This window comes from Saccostrea echinata, unplaced genomic scaffold (assembly GCF_033153115.1).
Source record: "Saccostrea echinata isolate AGI-Se365-2 ecotype Australia unplaced genomic scaffold, CSIRO_AGI_Sech_v1 ptg000009l, whole genome shotgun sequence".
NCBI classification, from domain to species: domain Eukaryota; kingdom Metazoa; phylum Mollusca; class Bivalvia; order Ostreida; family Ostreidae; genus Saccostrea; species Saccostrea echinata.
Window position 1 is genome coordinate 11351772 of NW_026889758.1, and position 17557 is coordinate 11369328.

Below are 17557 nucleotides of genomic sequence, written 5' to 3' on the forward strand. Positions count from 1 at the left end.
ATTCCTATTATATATATATATACTTGTTGTAATTGTACATAACACATGTCACTATAATAAACTATTCACCATATACTTCTGCCAAAGCTGTTGGATCAACTGAGTCAATAAGAATTCTTTCATCCCTGGCAAACAACTCTATTTCCCCAAATCCATCTTTAAAAAAAATGAGGATTGATTTTCTTTTTATGTTTTTATTAAGAAAAAATTCAGTCTTCAAAACATATAACAAAGTATAATAAAATTCTTCCACAAAAGAATAGGGACTATAAAGGCAGAATAATCCAATGTAGGAAAAAAAGAATACTGATTATAATATGTATAGACTATGTAATAAAATAACAATAGACGAAGAAAAATAACAGCAGATAGTCAATATTCACAACAAATCAGCAGTTACACTCCAACATATAAAGAACATTTGCTAAGTTCTTCAAGTTTGATAAAAAAAAAATACCATACAATATACTGTCAACAAGGCCTTTTAAACAATCATGGGTATAAAATAAACATAATGAATTTAATTTTCAATTAATCTGTCAGCAGTTATTTTTAATTTCTGTAATATATTTTAATTTTCTTTATGTCAATTCTACTAGTAATTTGTATTTACTGACAGCAATAAGAAGTCTTGGTTGCTTCAATACCCTGAAAGAATTTTTGACAATTTAATAGCTGCTGGTTTTATCACAGATATGCACCCTGTATTTATTGTGTTAAAATAAGCAAAGAAATATATTGCAATAAAAAAGTCCAAAACACATTTAGTTATTCAAGCTCTGTCTATTGTATAATTGGTCATATTTTCCCATACATTTTTAGAATTAATTTTGTTTACTGGAGTCTGAAGGCTCCTTGAAGGTGACAGTTTTCACGTTATTATTTGAACTAGTTTCACTGACTTTCTCCTGTTGGTTAGAGGATGGGGGAGTTGGTGGATGAGCTTTCTGGGACTGACAAGCTTCAAACTTTTCTTTTGCCTCTAGCAGATTGGTATGCTGGTCAACAAAGCGCTGAGCTAACTCCGGGCTCATTTCATCCCAGACAAAACTCCCAAGTCTCTGTAATTTACAATTAAAATTAAACAAAAAAATCTTTAAATATGTTATATAAGAATCTCCCTATCTTCACTGAATAATAAATTAAATTCCCCGGCAGAATGTAATTATATTATACAATTATTGCTGTTTTTGAGGTCAATACGATGATTTAGCCACCTGAGGAGTACGAAGGGCGAGGTGAGTATTGTACTTTGAAGGTAGCTAATTTAATCATCGTATTGACTGAAAAAACAGAAATAATTGTTTTATTATATGATTCAATGATTAAATGATACGAAGTTGTTAACCAGATTATGCATTCTTACTTGTTGAATTCCTAGCTAAATGCAACGAGAGAAGCAGGGTTAAATAAACATTACCAGTTATATTAATTTGAAATTTTTTAAGTCTACTTTAGTTGCTATGAAAAAAGAAATAATGTTAGGTTCTTTTATAGAATACTTATAGATTTTGAAAGGGGAAATGCATTATAAGGAAAAAACGACAGCTAAAAAAAATCTTTGATTAGCTACCACAAAAAGAGAATTCTTTTAACTTCAAATTTTGTTTTAGGGTTGGGGTAGGGTTAGGGCTTTGGGATCTAAGGTCCATTATTTTAGGGACCAGTCTTTCAATGAATATTTTTAGTCTACGATGAATATTTTTAGTCTAATTAAATTACAAGTAAAAATTTACGTTCAGAAAAAAAATGTAGGGGGGGTCCTTGCACTCCACCCCCACCCCAAATTATATACATGTGTATTCCATAATTATGTTCACCTGAGTGGAAGTTGTTAGCAAGTGAAATAGCTTTCCAAAACTATTTGTATCAATTTGGAATTTCCTGATCAATTTTTAGAACAATGTAGAGAAAATAAATCCTTATATTTACCTAGAAGGTCACGTATAGGTGAATATAGTACTAATGTAGTATTTTTTTCTGCATTGTTGGATCTCAGCCAATCAGAGAGATGGAAATTATTCAATCATATAATGTATTTTATCCATGTTTAGTTAATTATTCCCACAACATGTACTGAACAATCAAAAGAAAATACTAATGATGTAATTGCTATCATACATTTAAATGCCAGTATAATACTGTACAAGTGTGATACACTTAAAAACAAATGACTATCAAATACATGGTAAATAACTGTATATCATACCTTTCCCCTAATTGGATAGTTTGGATCTTTCCTTGAATTATAATCATGCTCATATGACTTCTTCTCCTGAAAAATTCTCTGGGTGCCATCACGTTTAGTGAGGAAGTTCACAGGCACTGGATAAAATATTGATATTGGAAAATATTATAGAGACTATTCAGTGCATTAACTACAAGTATATATGCTAATATATGTTCATACTTCTAAAACATCAAAACTAGTACATATGATGTTTTTTCATTGGCCTTGTAGGTATGTATGTTCATACAAGGTCAATGAAAAAACATCATTTGTACTAGTTTTTTATTTTTTTTCCCCCAAAACCATTAAAGATAATGAATACATTCCACATTTTACTGTACTTTTAGCTGTTGGTGATTTACTTTTATATTATTAAATGCTCACTCTTAGTGATTTTTTGGTCTTTTATTTAAGCAAAGTATAAATTTCACACTTTTATTAATTTTGTTTCTAATCATTGTAATGTCGCAAATCATTCAGAACACCAAAACACAAAGCATACATTGTTTCAATAATAGCACACACACACACACAAATATGTATAAATATCCAATGAACCACCTGGCAAAATTAACCTACATCAAGACTGGTTTAATGCATTCTCTACTTCAAGCTTTTATACTTTAAATCAATGATTAGGTACACATCTACTAGTAGATATTAATTGTACACATACATTATTTTAATTCTATGTTATAAAGGGTAAACCAGTCTTACAGTACATGTATGTTTTTTATATTTACATACCTTCCTGTACTTCATAGCTAGCCAGTCTTTTCAATATATCTTAACATAACACAATAGAAATTAAAATATATATGAAAGTGCCAATTTTCTCAAGCCCTGATTTAATTACTCTTATTGAATAATTGATTTTATTTATATCATTACTAGAAGATATATAAGGGGAAAGATTATATGAAAAATGAATACCTGGGCCTAGCGCAGGTTCCCTCTTAGTGTTAGATTCATGTCTAGTTGTCCTATGTAATGGCTCCTTATGCTCTTTCATATAATCACTACGATATATTGTATCTTTTGTTTTGGGGGGCACTTGAAGGGGTTCATCTGAGGTCCTTGAGGGCCACCACATATTTTGTTCATCGTGTGTATGTGAGGTGTATACACTGCATATTGGTTCATTAAGAAGTCTGACATCATGCCTCAAGAACCCACAGCTGCGAGGATGGGGGTTGTGTACTCTAAAATCAGGTAATGCTTTGGGTAATACTTGGGTGTCCCTGCTATATATATTTGGCAGAGATATTCCTTTTTTAAACCTCTCTGGCGATGGTGGGCGGTAGTCAGGAATTCCTGCATACCTTTCTCGACTTCTCTCGGCATCATTACTTATGACACGAAAAGAGTCTGGACTGCAAGAGAAAATAAAAATAACAGCAATGTTGGTTTGAACTCAGGCTGATTTCCGCAAATTAAGGTTATCTAGTTTAAAGAGCAGCTGAAGTCTTGAATGCAAAACGAATTATATAACTATTTGTTATGCTATCTTATGTTTCTATTCGGTGATCAAATGCCATTTATTTATTCATTGTGAGGTACTGGCCTTTAACTTTGCTCCTTATCAGTTCTTTATCTCCTGAGATAAATCAATGAGTGGAGCACGCCGAATATTTTATAAATAATTGAGAGAATGGACATACTTATATCGACTAGGCACTCTTTTCTTTCGCTGTAAAGGTGGCATATACAACGTCATGGTGAATTATCTCTACAAAGCGATCGCTATGAATAAATAATTAATTTCCTCTGTCTTTTGCCGCCATATTGTTGTAAAACAAACGTTTCCTTAGTGACAAGGACTTCCGTAGCCCAATTTTCGCATAAATCATACTTTTTTCTTCTTTTCATAATAATCAGTAAAATAATTTAATGTAAACATGAGTTCAAAATATTAGTTCCATCTGCTTTTGATATGAAATTTAGTTAACAACTAAACAATACATTTATAGCTAGCTGCAATATGTATGACGTCACACCTGACAACAAAGTAACAACATGGCGGCGATGGTCAGGTTGCTGGAACAAACTGACCCCACCGTCGAGGAAGTTTATCGCCGGAAAAAGTAAGAAATTTTTAACTTTACGATATTTAGTGTAAAAAACAGGTTTGATTCATCTTTTTTCACAATGAGTAACATTATACATGAAGCCATTTATCGCTTTTACAGTGAAGCAGAAGAAGCCAGACAACGTGAATACTTGTCATCCGTTAAAATACAGGCATGGTACCGCGGAGAAAGATCAAGGGCATATATCAAGTAATAGACAGTCCAATTTTTTAAAATGCATTGGATCGGATTAGATATGTTATTCAGGATATGAGGATATCTATATTAATTATGAGTCCATCCTCACAACGTTGGGGGTCCTGAGTCAAAACGTTGTCGTTGGACTCCAGACAAATTTCATTCGATATTCTATGGGCTTGCTTCTCTTATTGAGAAGCATCCCGGGGCTTTCATCAATTGATATAAAACCTAAACAGAAAGTAAGTTTTTGACACACAGTTACAGGTTGTTCATCACTGAAAGACTTAATGTGATTGGTCGAGGGATAAGAAAAACAATCAAGATTTGTATTTGTATGAAAATATACACTCTCTGATAGATTTCAATTGTGGGCCAGTCAAAAAGGCCAGAAAACCTTGTACTTTTTATTTTTGTCATTGCTCACGTGATTTCATATATATTGAAGTTGCCTATGGTGAAACTTTATTTTAGCACATTTTTCTGGAAAGTGGTAAAGTAAAGTCATTCCAGTGTTGCTATTACAACTGTTATAAACCTCTAAAGTAATTTAAAGCTTTATATTTAGATTTTTGATTTAACTTTATGATACTTATTAAAGAATTAATATATGCATTTCCATTGATTAATGTATGCAAGATATTGTATCAGTGGAAATGCATGATAGATTATTATGAGCACTGAAAATACATACCAAGCAATCTAAATTCATAAATTTAGAAAAAATTATATCTCCATCTATTTCTTTCAACAGACACCTAAACAAATGTGCTACAATCATCCAGAAGATTTGGAGAGGCTTTATAGGGCGAGGCCTTACAAGAATTCTCATCAAGGTTAGCAATTTTATACAATATAACACTGCATACTCTATTATTAATTCAATTTGTTAGCGACTATCTGGAGGAATATATTGGGTTTATCAATCTCATAGATAGTGAGGTCAAGCTAAACCACCTATGAGATTGATCAATTCAATATATATCTGTAGTAGGGTTGTATCAATATATCGATGTATTGATGCATACCAATATTCAAGAATGTATCGTATCAAAAAAATAACTTCAATACATATCAGATGCGCAGTTTTTCTTACAATTCTTTGAAAAAGTTTGGAATTTCAATTTCCAAAGATTTTATATAATTGTTTGGAATTAAAACTAATCAATAATGATATAAACATAAAGGGGATCACACATCTTAAATAATCATTACAAAATGCATAGACAACTATATTATAGCATGTCTGGTTTTACAGTTGCAAAATTTAGTCTGAATTTGAAAAATATTTTGTAATGACAGTGAGGCAAGAACTACAAAATGGGTTATAAAACACTCAGCTTTTAAAAATTTATTCATTAAATGATTTACAAGACTTTTTTGATAGACTTGTCAAAGAATCCAATATATTGCATATCTCTTTACAAAATATTGTATAATATCGAAGTTTTTTCCTCAATTATATACACAGCCCTAATCTGTAACATTCACTAACAAACCAAAGAAGTGTTTTGTTTTGTTGAAAACCAATAATGGATCAATTACAATTAAAAGATTTTCTTCATTCTGCAAATTTCCCCTACTCACTGATTACATCACTGAAAGAGATAAATTTAATTGCAGCATTGCCAGGTAGGTAATGACATGAATATATTGGTTTCTTTTAAAAAACAAAAAATGATAATAATAACAATATTTTTACTGTAAATATGGATGACATAGCACCATTTTATCCACCATGTTGCAGTCCATATTGTTACTCACTGTCTACAGAAATAGAGTCTGCAGTCATGTGACAATCTGTTATCTAATGACAGTCTGAGAGCATCTTTCTAGTCTGAGGCAGAGCAAAGTTACATGTATTTCAAATGCAGGCAGCTAGATGTTAAACTTAATAAATTATGTACATTAATTTTCTCTTTCATTTTCAGAATAGTGTATTGATTATGAAAATAAACTACTACAACAAGAAAGCAACTTATGTAAGTAAAGATTTGGAATGCAAATGAAAAACAGTGAGAAATAAACAGATCTGCATTGTCATATTTTTTGCATCCAGTCTGATTAAAATCAAACGGTGAAACCTTCACTGGCTCCATTTCATTTTGATTGTCGCTGCACATGACAATCAAAATAAAAAGGAGCCAGTGAAGGTTTGATCTTGCTATTGATATTTAAAAAAACATTGATGTGAATAGAAGTAAAAGCAAAATTAAGACTGTGTGACAGTTCCTACACTGATTTTATACAAATATCAATTTGTTGTAATAAATATTAAAGAATCTACACTCCACATTATTTATAAGTAAAAGTTTATCACAAAAAAAGGAAATATAGAGCCGTTAGGCTGAGTCAGCTGATTTGTTTATTCTAAGAACACGTACAGTAACATATAATTCTCCATATTTATTTAAATTATAGATACGAACATAACATTATAACATCATATTTTGTTTTATAGATACAAAAAATGTGGAGAGGATACTATGTTAGAAAATATGTATTTAACTACTACAGTCGAAAACGCTACTTAGAGGCACTACAGATCAAAAATGAAATTGTCAGGTATTTATTTTAAAAAAGATGAAAATATTTCCCAATATTAGGATGAGTTATGTGACAATCATAAACATTACGTATTACTGGCATACATACATGATTTCTCCTATCTTCGTGAATCATTAAACCTTTTAAGGAGTGAACTTGAAGAGTATTCAGAGATGCAGGAACAAGAACGTAGACGAAAGGCCGAGAAAGAACAGAAAGAAAGAAGGGAACAACTGGCTAGGAAGAACCATTACTTGATCAGTACAGAAGTCATTCCTGGAGTATTCAACTCCCCGTTCTTACCGTAAGCATCAGTTCTTAAGTCAACTCCCCATTCTTACTGCAAATATCAGTGCTTCAGTCAACTCCCCATTCTTACTGCAAATATCAGTACTTAAGTCAACTCCCCATTCTTACTGCAAATATCAGTGCTTCAGTCAACTCCCCATTGTTACCATAAGTATCAGTACCTAAGTCAACTAATCCCCCTCCTTTTCATAAGTATAAGCACTAAAGTCAACTCCCCATTCTTACCGTAACTATCAGCACTTAAGTAAAATAATCCCCTTTCTTATCATAAATACATGTCAGTACTTCAGTCAACTTCCCATTCATACTGCAAATATCAGTACTTCAGTCAACTCCCCATTCTTACCATAAATATCAGTACCTATTAGACAACTCTCTGTTCTTACTGTAAGTACTTACTGTGCTTCAAACAACTCTCTGTTCTTACTGTAAGTACTTACTGTACTTCAGACAACTCTCTGTTCTTACTGTAAGTAATAGTACTTCAGACAACTCTCTGTTCTTAATGTAAGTACTTACAGTACCGTATATTACTCGCCTATAAGTCAGTTTTTGGGGAGTTAAACTTTGGTCCAAAACTCTTTATCCGACTTATATGCGAGTTATGAAAAGATTGGTATTTTAGCGAGTCAATCCCTCTAATTTAAGCTTAAAAAATACAACCAACTTATAGGCGGACCGACTTATAGGCGAGTATATATGGTACTTCAGACAACCCTCTGTTCTAACTGTACATGTAAGTACTTACAGTACTTCAGACAACTCCCCATTCTTACTGTAAGTATCAGTACTTTAGACTTTATTCTCCATTCTTACACATTAATTTCTTTGTTAACACAGCAATATCATTATATAAACATTGCATGTAGTTGAGGGAAACATTGAAAATTTTCACCCCAAGAAAACCATTGTCAACCGAGGTTGACAATGGTTTTCGAGGGGTGAAAATTTTAAATGTTACACCAAACTACATGCAGTATTTATTATATTATACTGAATGTTTTATACAAATACATATAACAGTGAACCTTGCACACATAAATTCTGCACAGTCACTATAATTTTATTGGAATATCACCCCTCGTCAAGCAATGTTGACTGTTGCTACGCAGGAGGGCGTGGCTTCATCATTCAGCGGGCAATAGTGGTTTTTAACAAATGTTTCTCAACGAATCAGATTCAACTAATTCTCATGAAAGTATAATATAATTATTTGCTACATGTTTCAAACCCAACATCTGACATTTACCCACTGGGTGATTTTGTTGCTATACCATCAAAAATTATTCTTATCGTTAACGTTTTTTTAATTTGATCCCTGCAGGTGCAAATTAAAGAAAATGCTGAAAATGTTTCATACATGCAGGATTGACTCCACTCAATTGCTAAAATCACTCTATTCTGTGAAAATAAATGAAGAAGTAGGTAAATAGATTTCTCCTTTTATTACAGGTATCCTACAGACACTGAGTATCTACTGAGGTCTGTGAGGCCACTCATGCATGAAAAGAAAAAGAAAACAGACAAGCCATTCGATCCAACATGTAAGAGTTATGATTTGCCACGCCCCAGAGTGTTACCACCATTATCAAGCAAACCTCAGGTATAGCAACATTACTTACTGTAATGAAAAATAATATTGGAAAATCTGTTCCGATTCTTTTCTTTTGATAATGTTTCTTTTTATCCTTTTAGGGCCCATTCCGTGACCCATCAGATGTACAACAGCAGCGATACAAACCATTCCAGCCTTCACTACGAGTGGCCACCTCCTTCACCTCACTCGAGGAGGCACGACAGAAGATGAAAGACCAAGAGTGGGTCACCAGACTCAATGACAACGTGTACGTTTGTCTCAAATAATACTTGTGTTTTTAATTCTGGAAATTTAACAAATTTGTGAGAAAAAAAAGACAGAAAAAAGGAAACATTAAAATATTTACTTAATCTAAGATGACTGTTCAAAGTTCCCCCAATTTATTTTCTGTGTAGGAATCAGTGTGTAGGAAAAAGTTCAAACTTCTGTCGAGATAAGATACCATGGACATACTTTTTTCCATGCTTGGGGTCATAATTCTAATGAATCACAATTTCTGTTCAATCTGCTGGTAGAAAATTACATGAATCTCTTGGATTGTCATTATATGCATTTAATGTAGCTTAGATACAGTGGTTAAAATTTTCACAGAAAATTTGTGACCGTGTACATAGCGTAAATTAATACTAAATTAATACCAGAACAAGAGGCCCATGGGCCACATCGCTCACCTGAGCACATTAGCTAGGGAAAAAAAGCAAAAATCAGTTCAGTATTGAAAAGTTTACGGGGGTGGGGGTGGTTTGAATTTTAAACTACCTGATGATGCTTTCATATCAATATAACAAATAACTTTGCTGTTCTTCAGCAGAAGATTTTTTTTCCATATATTCATTTGTAAAAATTTGATCCCCCATTGTGGCCCCACCCTACCCCCGGGGGCCCTCATTTGAACAAATTTCATTCTACACTACCCAAGGATGCCTCCATATCAATTTGACTAATCATGGCTTTTCTGTTCTTGAGAAAAAGATTTTTTCCTATATATTCCTCTGTAAACTTATACTCTTATGAAAAAATTTGATCCCCCATTGTGGCCCCATCCTATTTTCAGGGGGGGGGGGGGGGGTTGGGGGGGTGTTCATGATTTGAACAAACTTGAATCTACACTACCTGAGGATGCTTCCATATAAATATGACCAATCATGGCTTTGCTGTTCTTAAGAAGAAGAATTTTTTTTATATTTTCTATATATTTCTATGTAAAACTTTGATCCCCCATTGTGGCCCCACCCTACCCCCAGGTGTCATGATTTGAATAAACTTAAATCTACACTACCTGAGAATGTTTCCACATAAGTTTAATCTTTCCTGGCCCAGTGGTTCTTGAGAAGAAGATTTTTAAATGATGCCATTATTTTTTCGCTAATTCTTAATTATCTCCCCTTGAAAGAGGGCATGGCCCTTCATTTGAACAAACTTGAATCCCTTCACCCAAGGATACTTTGTTGCAAGTTTGGTTGAATTTGGCCCCGTGGTTCTTGAGAAGAAGTCGAAAATGTGAAAAGTTTACAGACGAACAGACGGACGACGGACAAAATGTGATCAGAAAAGCTCACTTGAGCCTTCGGCCTTCGGCTCAAGTGAGCTAAAAAAGTACTTCTACAGTATTAACTATTATTTTTTTTCTCCATAGACTTGTTAAGATGTAATTTATTGACTGCGGAAAAATCAGAATTAATGTTTAATGTATTGTATTTGGCTGCTTAACCCTCATTCAAATCGCTTTTTTGTTCCATAGAGTGTATTTAGTAACTGCCACCAGAGGCCGGTGTGTAAGCATGCTTAAAAATTACAGATTGCTTTGATAACTTTTTTTTTTCTGTTGTAGTTTTGAGCCATTCAGTCGACGAGAAGTTAAGTATGATCCCTTACTTCACACCAGATCTAGATATGGTCATCTTCCTTACGGCTTCAGATACTTCAGAGAGGAGTTTCAAGATAAACACATCAGTTCTCAGGTATTAATGGAGATGTCTTACAATTACCTATGAACATATACTGTCTCATAAATTACTGCTTGAGGGTGAAAACAAAAAACATGGTACATTGTATTAATATTTTCTGTATTAGCACTCCCAAAATGGAGAAATTCAAGAAACAATAATTAGTTGATAATTTGTTAAATGGTCAACATACACTCTTTGAAGATGTAAATGCCTGAATTCAAATGTTTAATCACAATTAGGTACCAAAAAAAAAAAAAATAAGCAAAATTACACCATGCTTGCATATAAACTTTATACAGAATTTGGCATGTAGCAATCATTATATTGTCGATAATGCTTCCTTCATGGCATTCTGAGCACTAGTACAGGAATAATTAATATATAAACTCCATACAAATGATACACTTCTAAAGGGATGAGAACATTTCTTAAATATTGTCCTTCTGATATATATAAATACAAACGTGATATTTTCATTTTGATTCTTTAAACATGCAATACTTCATCAGGTTCATATACACGTGCATCCACATTTTAGGTATGCATTTCTTTTCAAGTGCATTGTAATTAAAGTCCAAGAGGAACATTATTATTTTAGTTCAGTCATTTATCCAACATAAAATAATTATCAAACTTAAATTCATTGTATCTCAGTATAATATTCAGTATATATATCACTTTATACAGTTGAACTTCAGTATCTGGAACACTGATATCTCGAATACCATGGATATGTCGAAGTGTTTTGGAAGTCCCAATCCCTCATTCCTATGATATCTCGAAGTTTATTCTTGGTCCCACCGAGTTCTAGATAACGGGTTTGACTGTATTAGCTTTGTGGGATTTACAAAAGTAAGGGGTATAACTGATAACTGTTGTCTATCCCAATGAAGTCTGCTCAGTTTATTATATAAACCATCAAGATCATGTTTCAGCTGAAGAATATCACAAGTAAATATTCTAATGTTTATATTGAACACTTTTTGCTTAAAGTGTTTTTCTTGTTGTTATCATCTTCATTTAAGCATTTAAAAAAAATTAAAATTCTAAGGTACAACTGTACAATGTAGGTTCCAAATATTAAATATTAATAAGCTAGCTATTCTCTTGTATTCTCTTGTCTGTAGCAATTTATTTGATCAATGTGAAATCAGCCATTGCACTGCATTAGCATACTAGTATGTAGGTCTTAATTTTGGCTGAGGCAGTACTGTTTAATTTTTTCGTCTCTTTTCTTTTGTTAAACATTCTTGCTGACTCTGTTTAGTAAAATATGGCATTTACTTGTATTATAATGCTTTGTCATGGAATTGGATCTTAAGTAATATTTCCAAAACATTTTTTTCTAACATTTAAAAATCTAAGTTAAAAAAAATATATAAAAAAAATAATAATAAAATGTTTAAAAAAAAGGTAAAACAAAGTAAAAAAGGTATTAAAATCAAATTAAATATCTTTCTCCCACAACTTCAACTGGATTATGAGGGGGTTTAAGACTGGTTTGTTCATTATACATGTACATATATAGAGGATATTCAATGTTTTTTGCATGTAGTTGGATGTGGAATTTATTTCATGAGTGGGACAGGATTTTTTTATATATATTAAAATTTCATGAGTTCAAAGCACAAGTGAAAATATGAAAAAAAAAAAAAATCCTGTCTCACGAGTGAAATAAATTCCATATCCAACTACAAACATTGAATTTCTGTTTATTACTTTTTCTTTGTAGGGCTGTGACATCATAGTTGAGTGGCTGAGATGTCATAGCTTAACAATTGTGAGATTGAAAACATTGTAACATAGGTTTTAACAACATGTTTGGGAAGAAATTGGCATTTTTAGTCTCTATCAAGATGGTTTAGTTACTATCTCTATCTTACGACAGCTAGAAATTATTTTTTACCTTCTTTGATATCCTTCCACACTGTGACAGAATATATCACTTTGGTATCCTTTTACACTGTGACAGGTATCACTTTTATTCAATAAATAAATCACAGTATTTCACTGTTGAAAATGTAATAAACATGTTTATATACAAGTATTTAGGCAGTGCAATTATCAAAGTCAGTTATGTAAAGAAATATATTTAAAAATTGACTAAAATTAATCACTTTCTTTTCAGTTAATGTGCAGGTTTATGCTAAAGCAGATTTAAATTTTACTTAACAGCTAGACTAAACTGGTTTTTAAAAACAAATCATAAAAAAAATCTTTGAAAATTCAATTACTACATGTACTTATATCTCTGGTAGATGTAATTATACATTCAATAAATATATAAATGTATTCCTAAAATAAGAACCAAATTTGTAATAAGAATGAATGTATGAGATATATTTATTTGAAGTGGTACCCAGCAAACTCAGGTAAAGGTGGTAGAATAACTACATAACGAGTGTCCAACAAATGTAGATTTAACAGGTAGACCAATCAGCAGGTTACAGCTCATCACTTCATCATCCAGTCAGATTACAGAGATCTTGATGTGAAGTTGTAACAAGCAGGGATGTAATCTCAGTTACATATATAGTAAAACTCAAATAAAATTTGCATATCAACAAAAGTATAGAAAAGTAAAATGAAATGTTGGGAAACTAAAGTTTTCTAAGCAAATGTTTTTAAAAAATCAAAATGAGTTTTTTTTATAACCTTGGTTCAAAGATTACATCCCTGAACTTTTAACAAAATGTTGAATTACATAAAATTGGCCATAACCAAGACTTGAATTTGCAGGAGAGAGAAAGGATATTACAATCAAATATAAGACTTGAACAACGAGAGAAGGTACTAACCACATATGATGTAAATTAGTGGTGTGGGGCTCTTCTGAAGTTTATGGTACTTTACAAGTTGTGTGAAATTGCAACAGTAAAATCTGTGGCTTTAAACAACAGGGTGCAAGTCAGTCGCATATAAGAGTGAAGATTTAGCAAGTTTCTTCAGTAAAATGCCGTGAATTGCTTGACTTTTTCAACTAGGTGTGCTTGAAAATTATTACAAGTGGTGATGGTTAACTACAGTGTATTTTTTTTTCAAATTGATTTTAATACATGAATAATGATTGATACAGATTGTTGACATATTATTTTACATGAAATTGAAAAGTTTGTATGTTGCTCTCTCTCTCTCTCTCTCTCTCTCTCTCTCTCTATATATATATATATATATATATATATACAAAGCACTTAAAATTACCAATGACATGAACAATAGAAATTGTCAAATTTTTGGGATTCCCTGTCCCTTCCTCAGGACAAAAAAAAGGGATTAGAAGGTCATAAAAACAAAGGGAAAACAAAAAATAACTAGCACTACAAATAAACTATACCTTATATATTTCAATATATACATTTGTGGTATCTCTCTATTATATAAACATGCAGAGAGCAAATATCTTCATACCTGTATGAAGTTTTTTGAAGGTCATAGGTCATTACGTGACCTAATCACACAGCGCAGTAATATCTACATAAAAAGACTTACTCCACTTAGCAATATAGCATGTTTTTCATGCATAAAAATGTACAAAATACGCAAGTAAAATAATAATAATTTTATTTACAATGTAAACGAGTATTTAATACAGTTCTTGATCGATTTTATATAGAGAATAGAAAACTACGTGTTATAACTTATAAGTTTCATGTCTGAGCTGCATATCTCAACGTTTACCCTTATTTTTCTCGCAGACCTCTGAATGCTATAATTTTTTTTCATTAAACTTTACTCACAATAAATTTGAAAATCTGTTGAAAAATATCATTGTAATGCAATCACGCCACAAACAGCTGACAAACACTGCAGTTTGGAACATGTTGGAAGTTCGGTAGGCACACCTCCATCATCGAGATCGTTGTGACGTTGTCTTTTTTAAAACAATGTAAGCTGTCGCCAGTGTCTCCATATCAACATCATAAATTAATGAATATACCTTACTGAAATCGTAGATTTTATGTTTTTGATCAAATTTTGTACTTGATTTCAAGTTATCTGGTCCGGACAGGTGTCTCCATCCATCCCTTTCCGACCGAAATTCCTCCAACTTTTAATTATCAAACATCGGACGTGTTTCTTGTGTTTTTTAACATCGAATATGGGTTCTCATGAATACAAAAATTCCCAGACATCAATGTGCTCACTATAATTGATCACAAGTAGCCGTTCACAGAATATCCCCTTCAAAACAGAATCATTTGCCAGATGAATTTGAAGCGTAACCGCTTTTCAAGCCGATTTACACCTAGCGTAATTTGTCAAAATCTACGACGTACAGTTAGTGCAATATTTATATTCGATTACATTCAATTGTCCGTCTCAAATGTATATATAAGTAATAAATAACAAGTTTAAAAACTTCAATGGGAATTGAAGTGGGTCGGTACGTGATCAAATCTTCTGAGAAGGCCTTCGGCCTTCACAGGATTTGATCACGTGACCGACCCACTTCAATTCCCATTGAAGTTTTTAAACTTGTTATTTATTTCTTAATTACAATTTTATATTTAATTTGAAAACTAACTGATTAGAAATGATTGCTGATCTCTATGAAATATATTATATCTGGTCCATCTGATGCATTCTAGTAAAGTGATATTTACATATTTGAATGAATTATCTCTATGCAAGTGAGTTAAGGCTTGATATAGGTATTTCTATGCAAATAAACTAATTAAAATGCCTAAGGACTATATCCATTATACAGAGAAATTTAAAACTTATTGTCTAATACATACTTGATACCCACGACATGATATAGCCAGTAAACATTATGACGTCATTGTTCATTACTACACAAGATTATAAATTGAGGACAGCAACAAAAATGCTGTGGCACATTTAGGGCATGCTCTATTTTATTTAACTGAAACAAGGTATATTTAGAAGCAAATTATTCCAATTGCTGGTACTGCTGCACAAATATCAACAACTCAGTTGTTTAATTACTATTTGTAAAGTTTTATGTTGAATCAGGGTAAAAATGTACAGTCCATATAAGTTTCCTCAAATTTCGATCAAATGAGAAATTGCCTAGGATATGTGCAGCAGTTTTATTAATCTATAGAATATTCTTCTTAGCATTATACAATTTTTATGTAAAATTAAATAGGGTAATCCCTTGCGCCGAAGCTGTTTTGTTGATGTTCTTTATTACCTCGAGTAAGTAAGAACAATGACGTCATAATGTGTACTGGCTACAACATATCGTGGGTACTAAATATATATAAGAAAATAAATCAAAACTTTCTCTGAATAATAAATATACTTCTTTAGCGTTTTTATTAGCTCATTTGCATAGAAATGCTATACGTAGTCTTAACTCACATGCGTAATTAATTACAACAAAGTGGTAAATCATACATTAATTTTCAACTTTCTAAATTATACATAGGGTTTAATTGTAGTACATGTATTAGTTGTTTTTGTTTTTCTTTTGTTTTAATGACTTTCTAATTTTTTCTCTGTCCTGAGGAAGGGACAGGGCATCCTAAAAATTTGACAATTTCTATTGTTTGTGTTGTTGGTCATTTTTAGTGCTTTGTATCTGTGACCTTGTATCTTTTTTATTTAGTAGATCCAACACAGTATGATATACAGTGTTGTTGGTTTTACATAAATATATGGCATATTTATAATTGGTAAATAATGTTCTATTAAACATATATCATTAGACACTTGGTGACTCGAAAGTAGTATGTAATAAAAATTATAGCATATTGCATATACAGTTTCAAGCATCAATATCTCGAATACCATGGATAATATGTGATGAGTAGGAAGTTCCAATCACTATTTCTTTATGTATTGAAACCCAAATATCTGCAACCCTTGGATCTCTCTCTGTTTTTTTTTTTTTTCTTGGTTCCATCGATTTCGAGATAATGAAATTTTGACTGTATATACATTTTTGCATATACACTGTAAGTAAGTTTTAAGCACTTAAATTCAAGTGGATTTCATATTGTTCAAAAGATGTATGAGGAACTATAGCATTTTTCCTTCTTTTTCTTTCAGTCTTTCAAGACATTGGTACCACCGATCCCAATATTTGACAAGCTAAATGACACCTATTCCCAAGGTCAAGTGTTCTAATGACCCAGACTGCCAACTAACAAAAGGCAATACATATATAACTAAAATTATACTTCCATCCATTTCAAGAGAAGAACTTATTTCAGGAGAACTTTAAAATGACTTGGAAAGTACCGGTACATATATTTTAAGTTCTGTATTTATAGGAAATAAATTTTATTTCTGTATCATAATTGTGAAAAATATATCGCATTTACTTGATGTTGTGAATTTTTTGTTTTATTTTATTATTATTTTTTTTTGTTTATGTGGTGAATTTTCATCAAATTCTGTAATTGTTATTATTACTTCTGATAGTATGAAATGTATTCTCCATTGTAAATAAATCATGTCTATGACATCTTCATATTGTTATAAACAAATCATGCCTGTTAGTTATTATATGTTAAAATTCTTTAACAAAAAGAGTACGTTAAATTAATTTATCCCATAAAAAATGCTCTCAGTAAAGATTGAATCACAAAATCCTAAGGAACATGTACAGTGTATGTGCACAACAACAATCCACCGAGACTATTAGGCTGTTCCAGCAATCAATACTGTTTGACTGTGACCATTTTGT

General features: G+C 31.8%; 2 protein-coding genes across 3 annotated transcripts; one reads left to right on the forward strand and one right to left on the reverse strand.

Moving 5' to 3' along the window:
- Positions 1 to 273: 273 nt before the first annotated feature.
- LOC133183296 (uncharacterized protein C2orf73 homolog) lies at positions 274 to 4036 on the reverse strand. Of its 2 annotated transcripts, XM_061318255.1 has the most exons (5): positions 3892 to 4036; positions 3164 to 3603; positions 2978 to 3016; positions 2210 to 2325; positions 274 to 1061 (listed from the first exon to the last, which is right to left on the reverse strand). In XM_061318255.1, exons 1-5 carry the CDS (start codon positions 3945 to 3947, stop codon positions 825 to 827), a joined length of 888 nt encoding a protein of 295 aa, XP_061174239.1. In that variant the 5' UTR covers positions 3948 to 4036; the 3' UTR covers positions 274 to 824. The 2 variants fall into 2 exon arrangements, with proteins under 2 accessions (XP_061174239.1, XP_061174240.1); XM_061318256.1 differs by lacking the exon at positions 2978 to 3016 and having other exon boundaries at positions 275 to 1061.
- A 178-nt stretch (positions 4037 to 4214) lies between these two features.
- Positions 4215 to 17220, forward strand: LOC133183297 (spermatogenesis-associated protein 17-like). The gene is made up of 10 exons (XM_061318257.1): positions 4215 to 4314; positions 4420 to 4509; positions 5252 to 5333; positions 6429 to 6479; positions 6959 to 7062; positions 7193 to 7348; positions 8806 to 8956; positions 9049 to 9197; positions 10782 to 10911; positions 16918 to 17220. The coding sequence occupies exons 1-10, from the start codon at positions 4247 to 4249 to the stop codon at positions 16993 to 16995; spliced, it is 1059 nt and encodes a 352-aa protein (XP_061174241.1). The 5' UTR covers positions 4215 to 4246; the 3' UTR covers positions 16996 to 17220.
- The last annotated feature ends 337 nt before the right edge of the window (positions 17221 to 17557 follow it).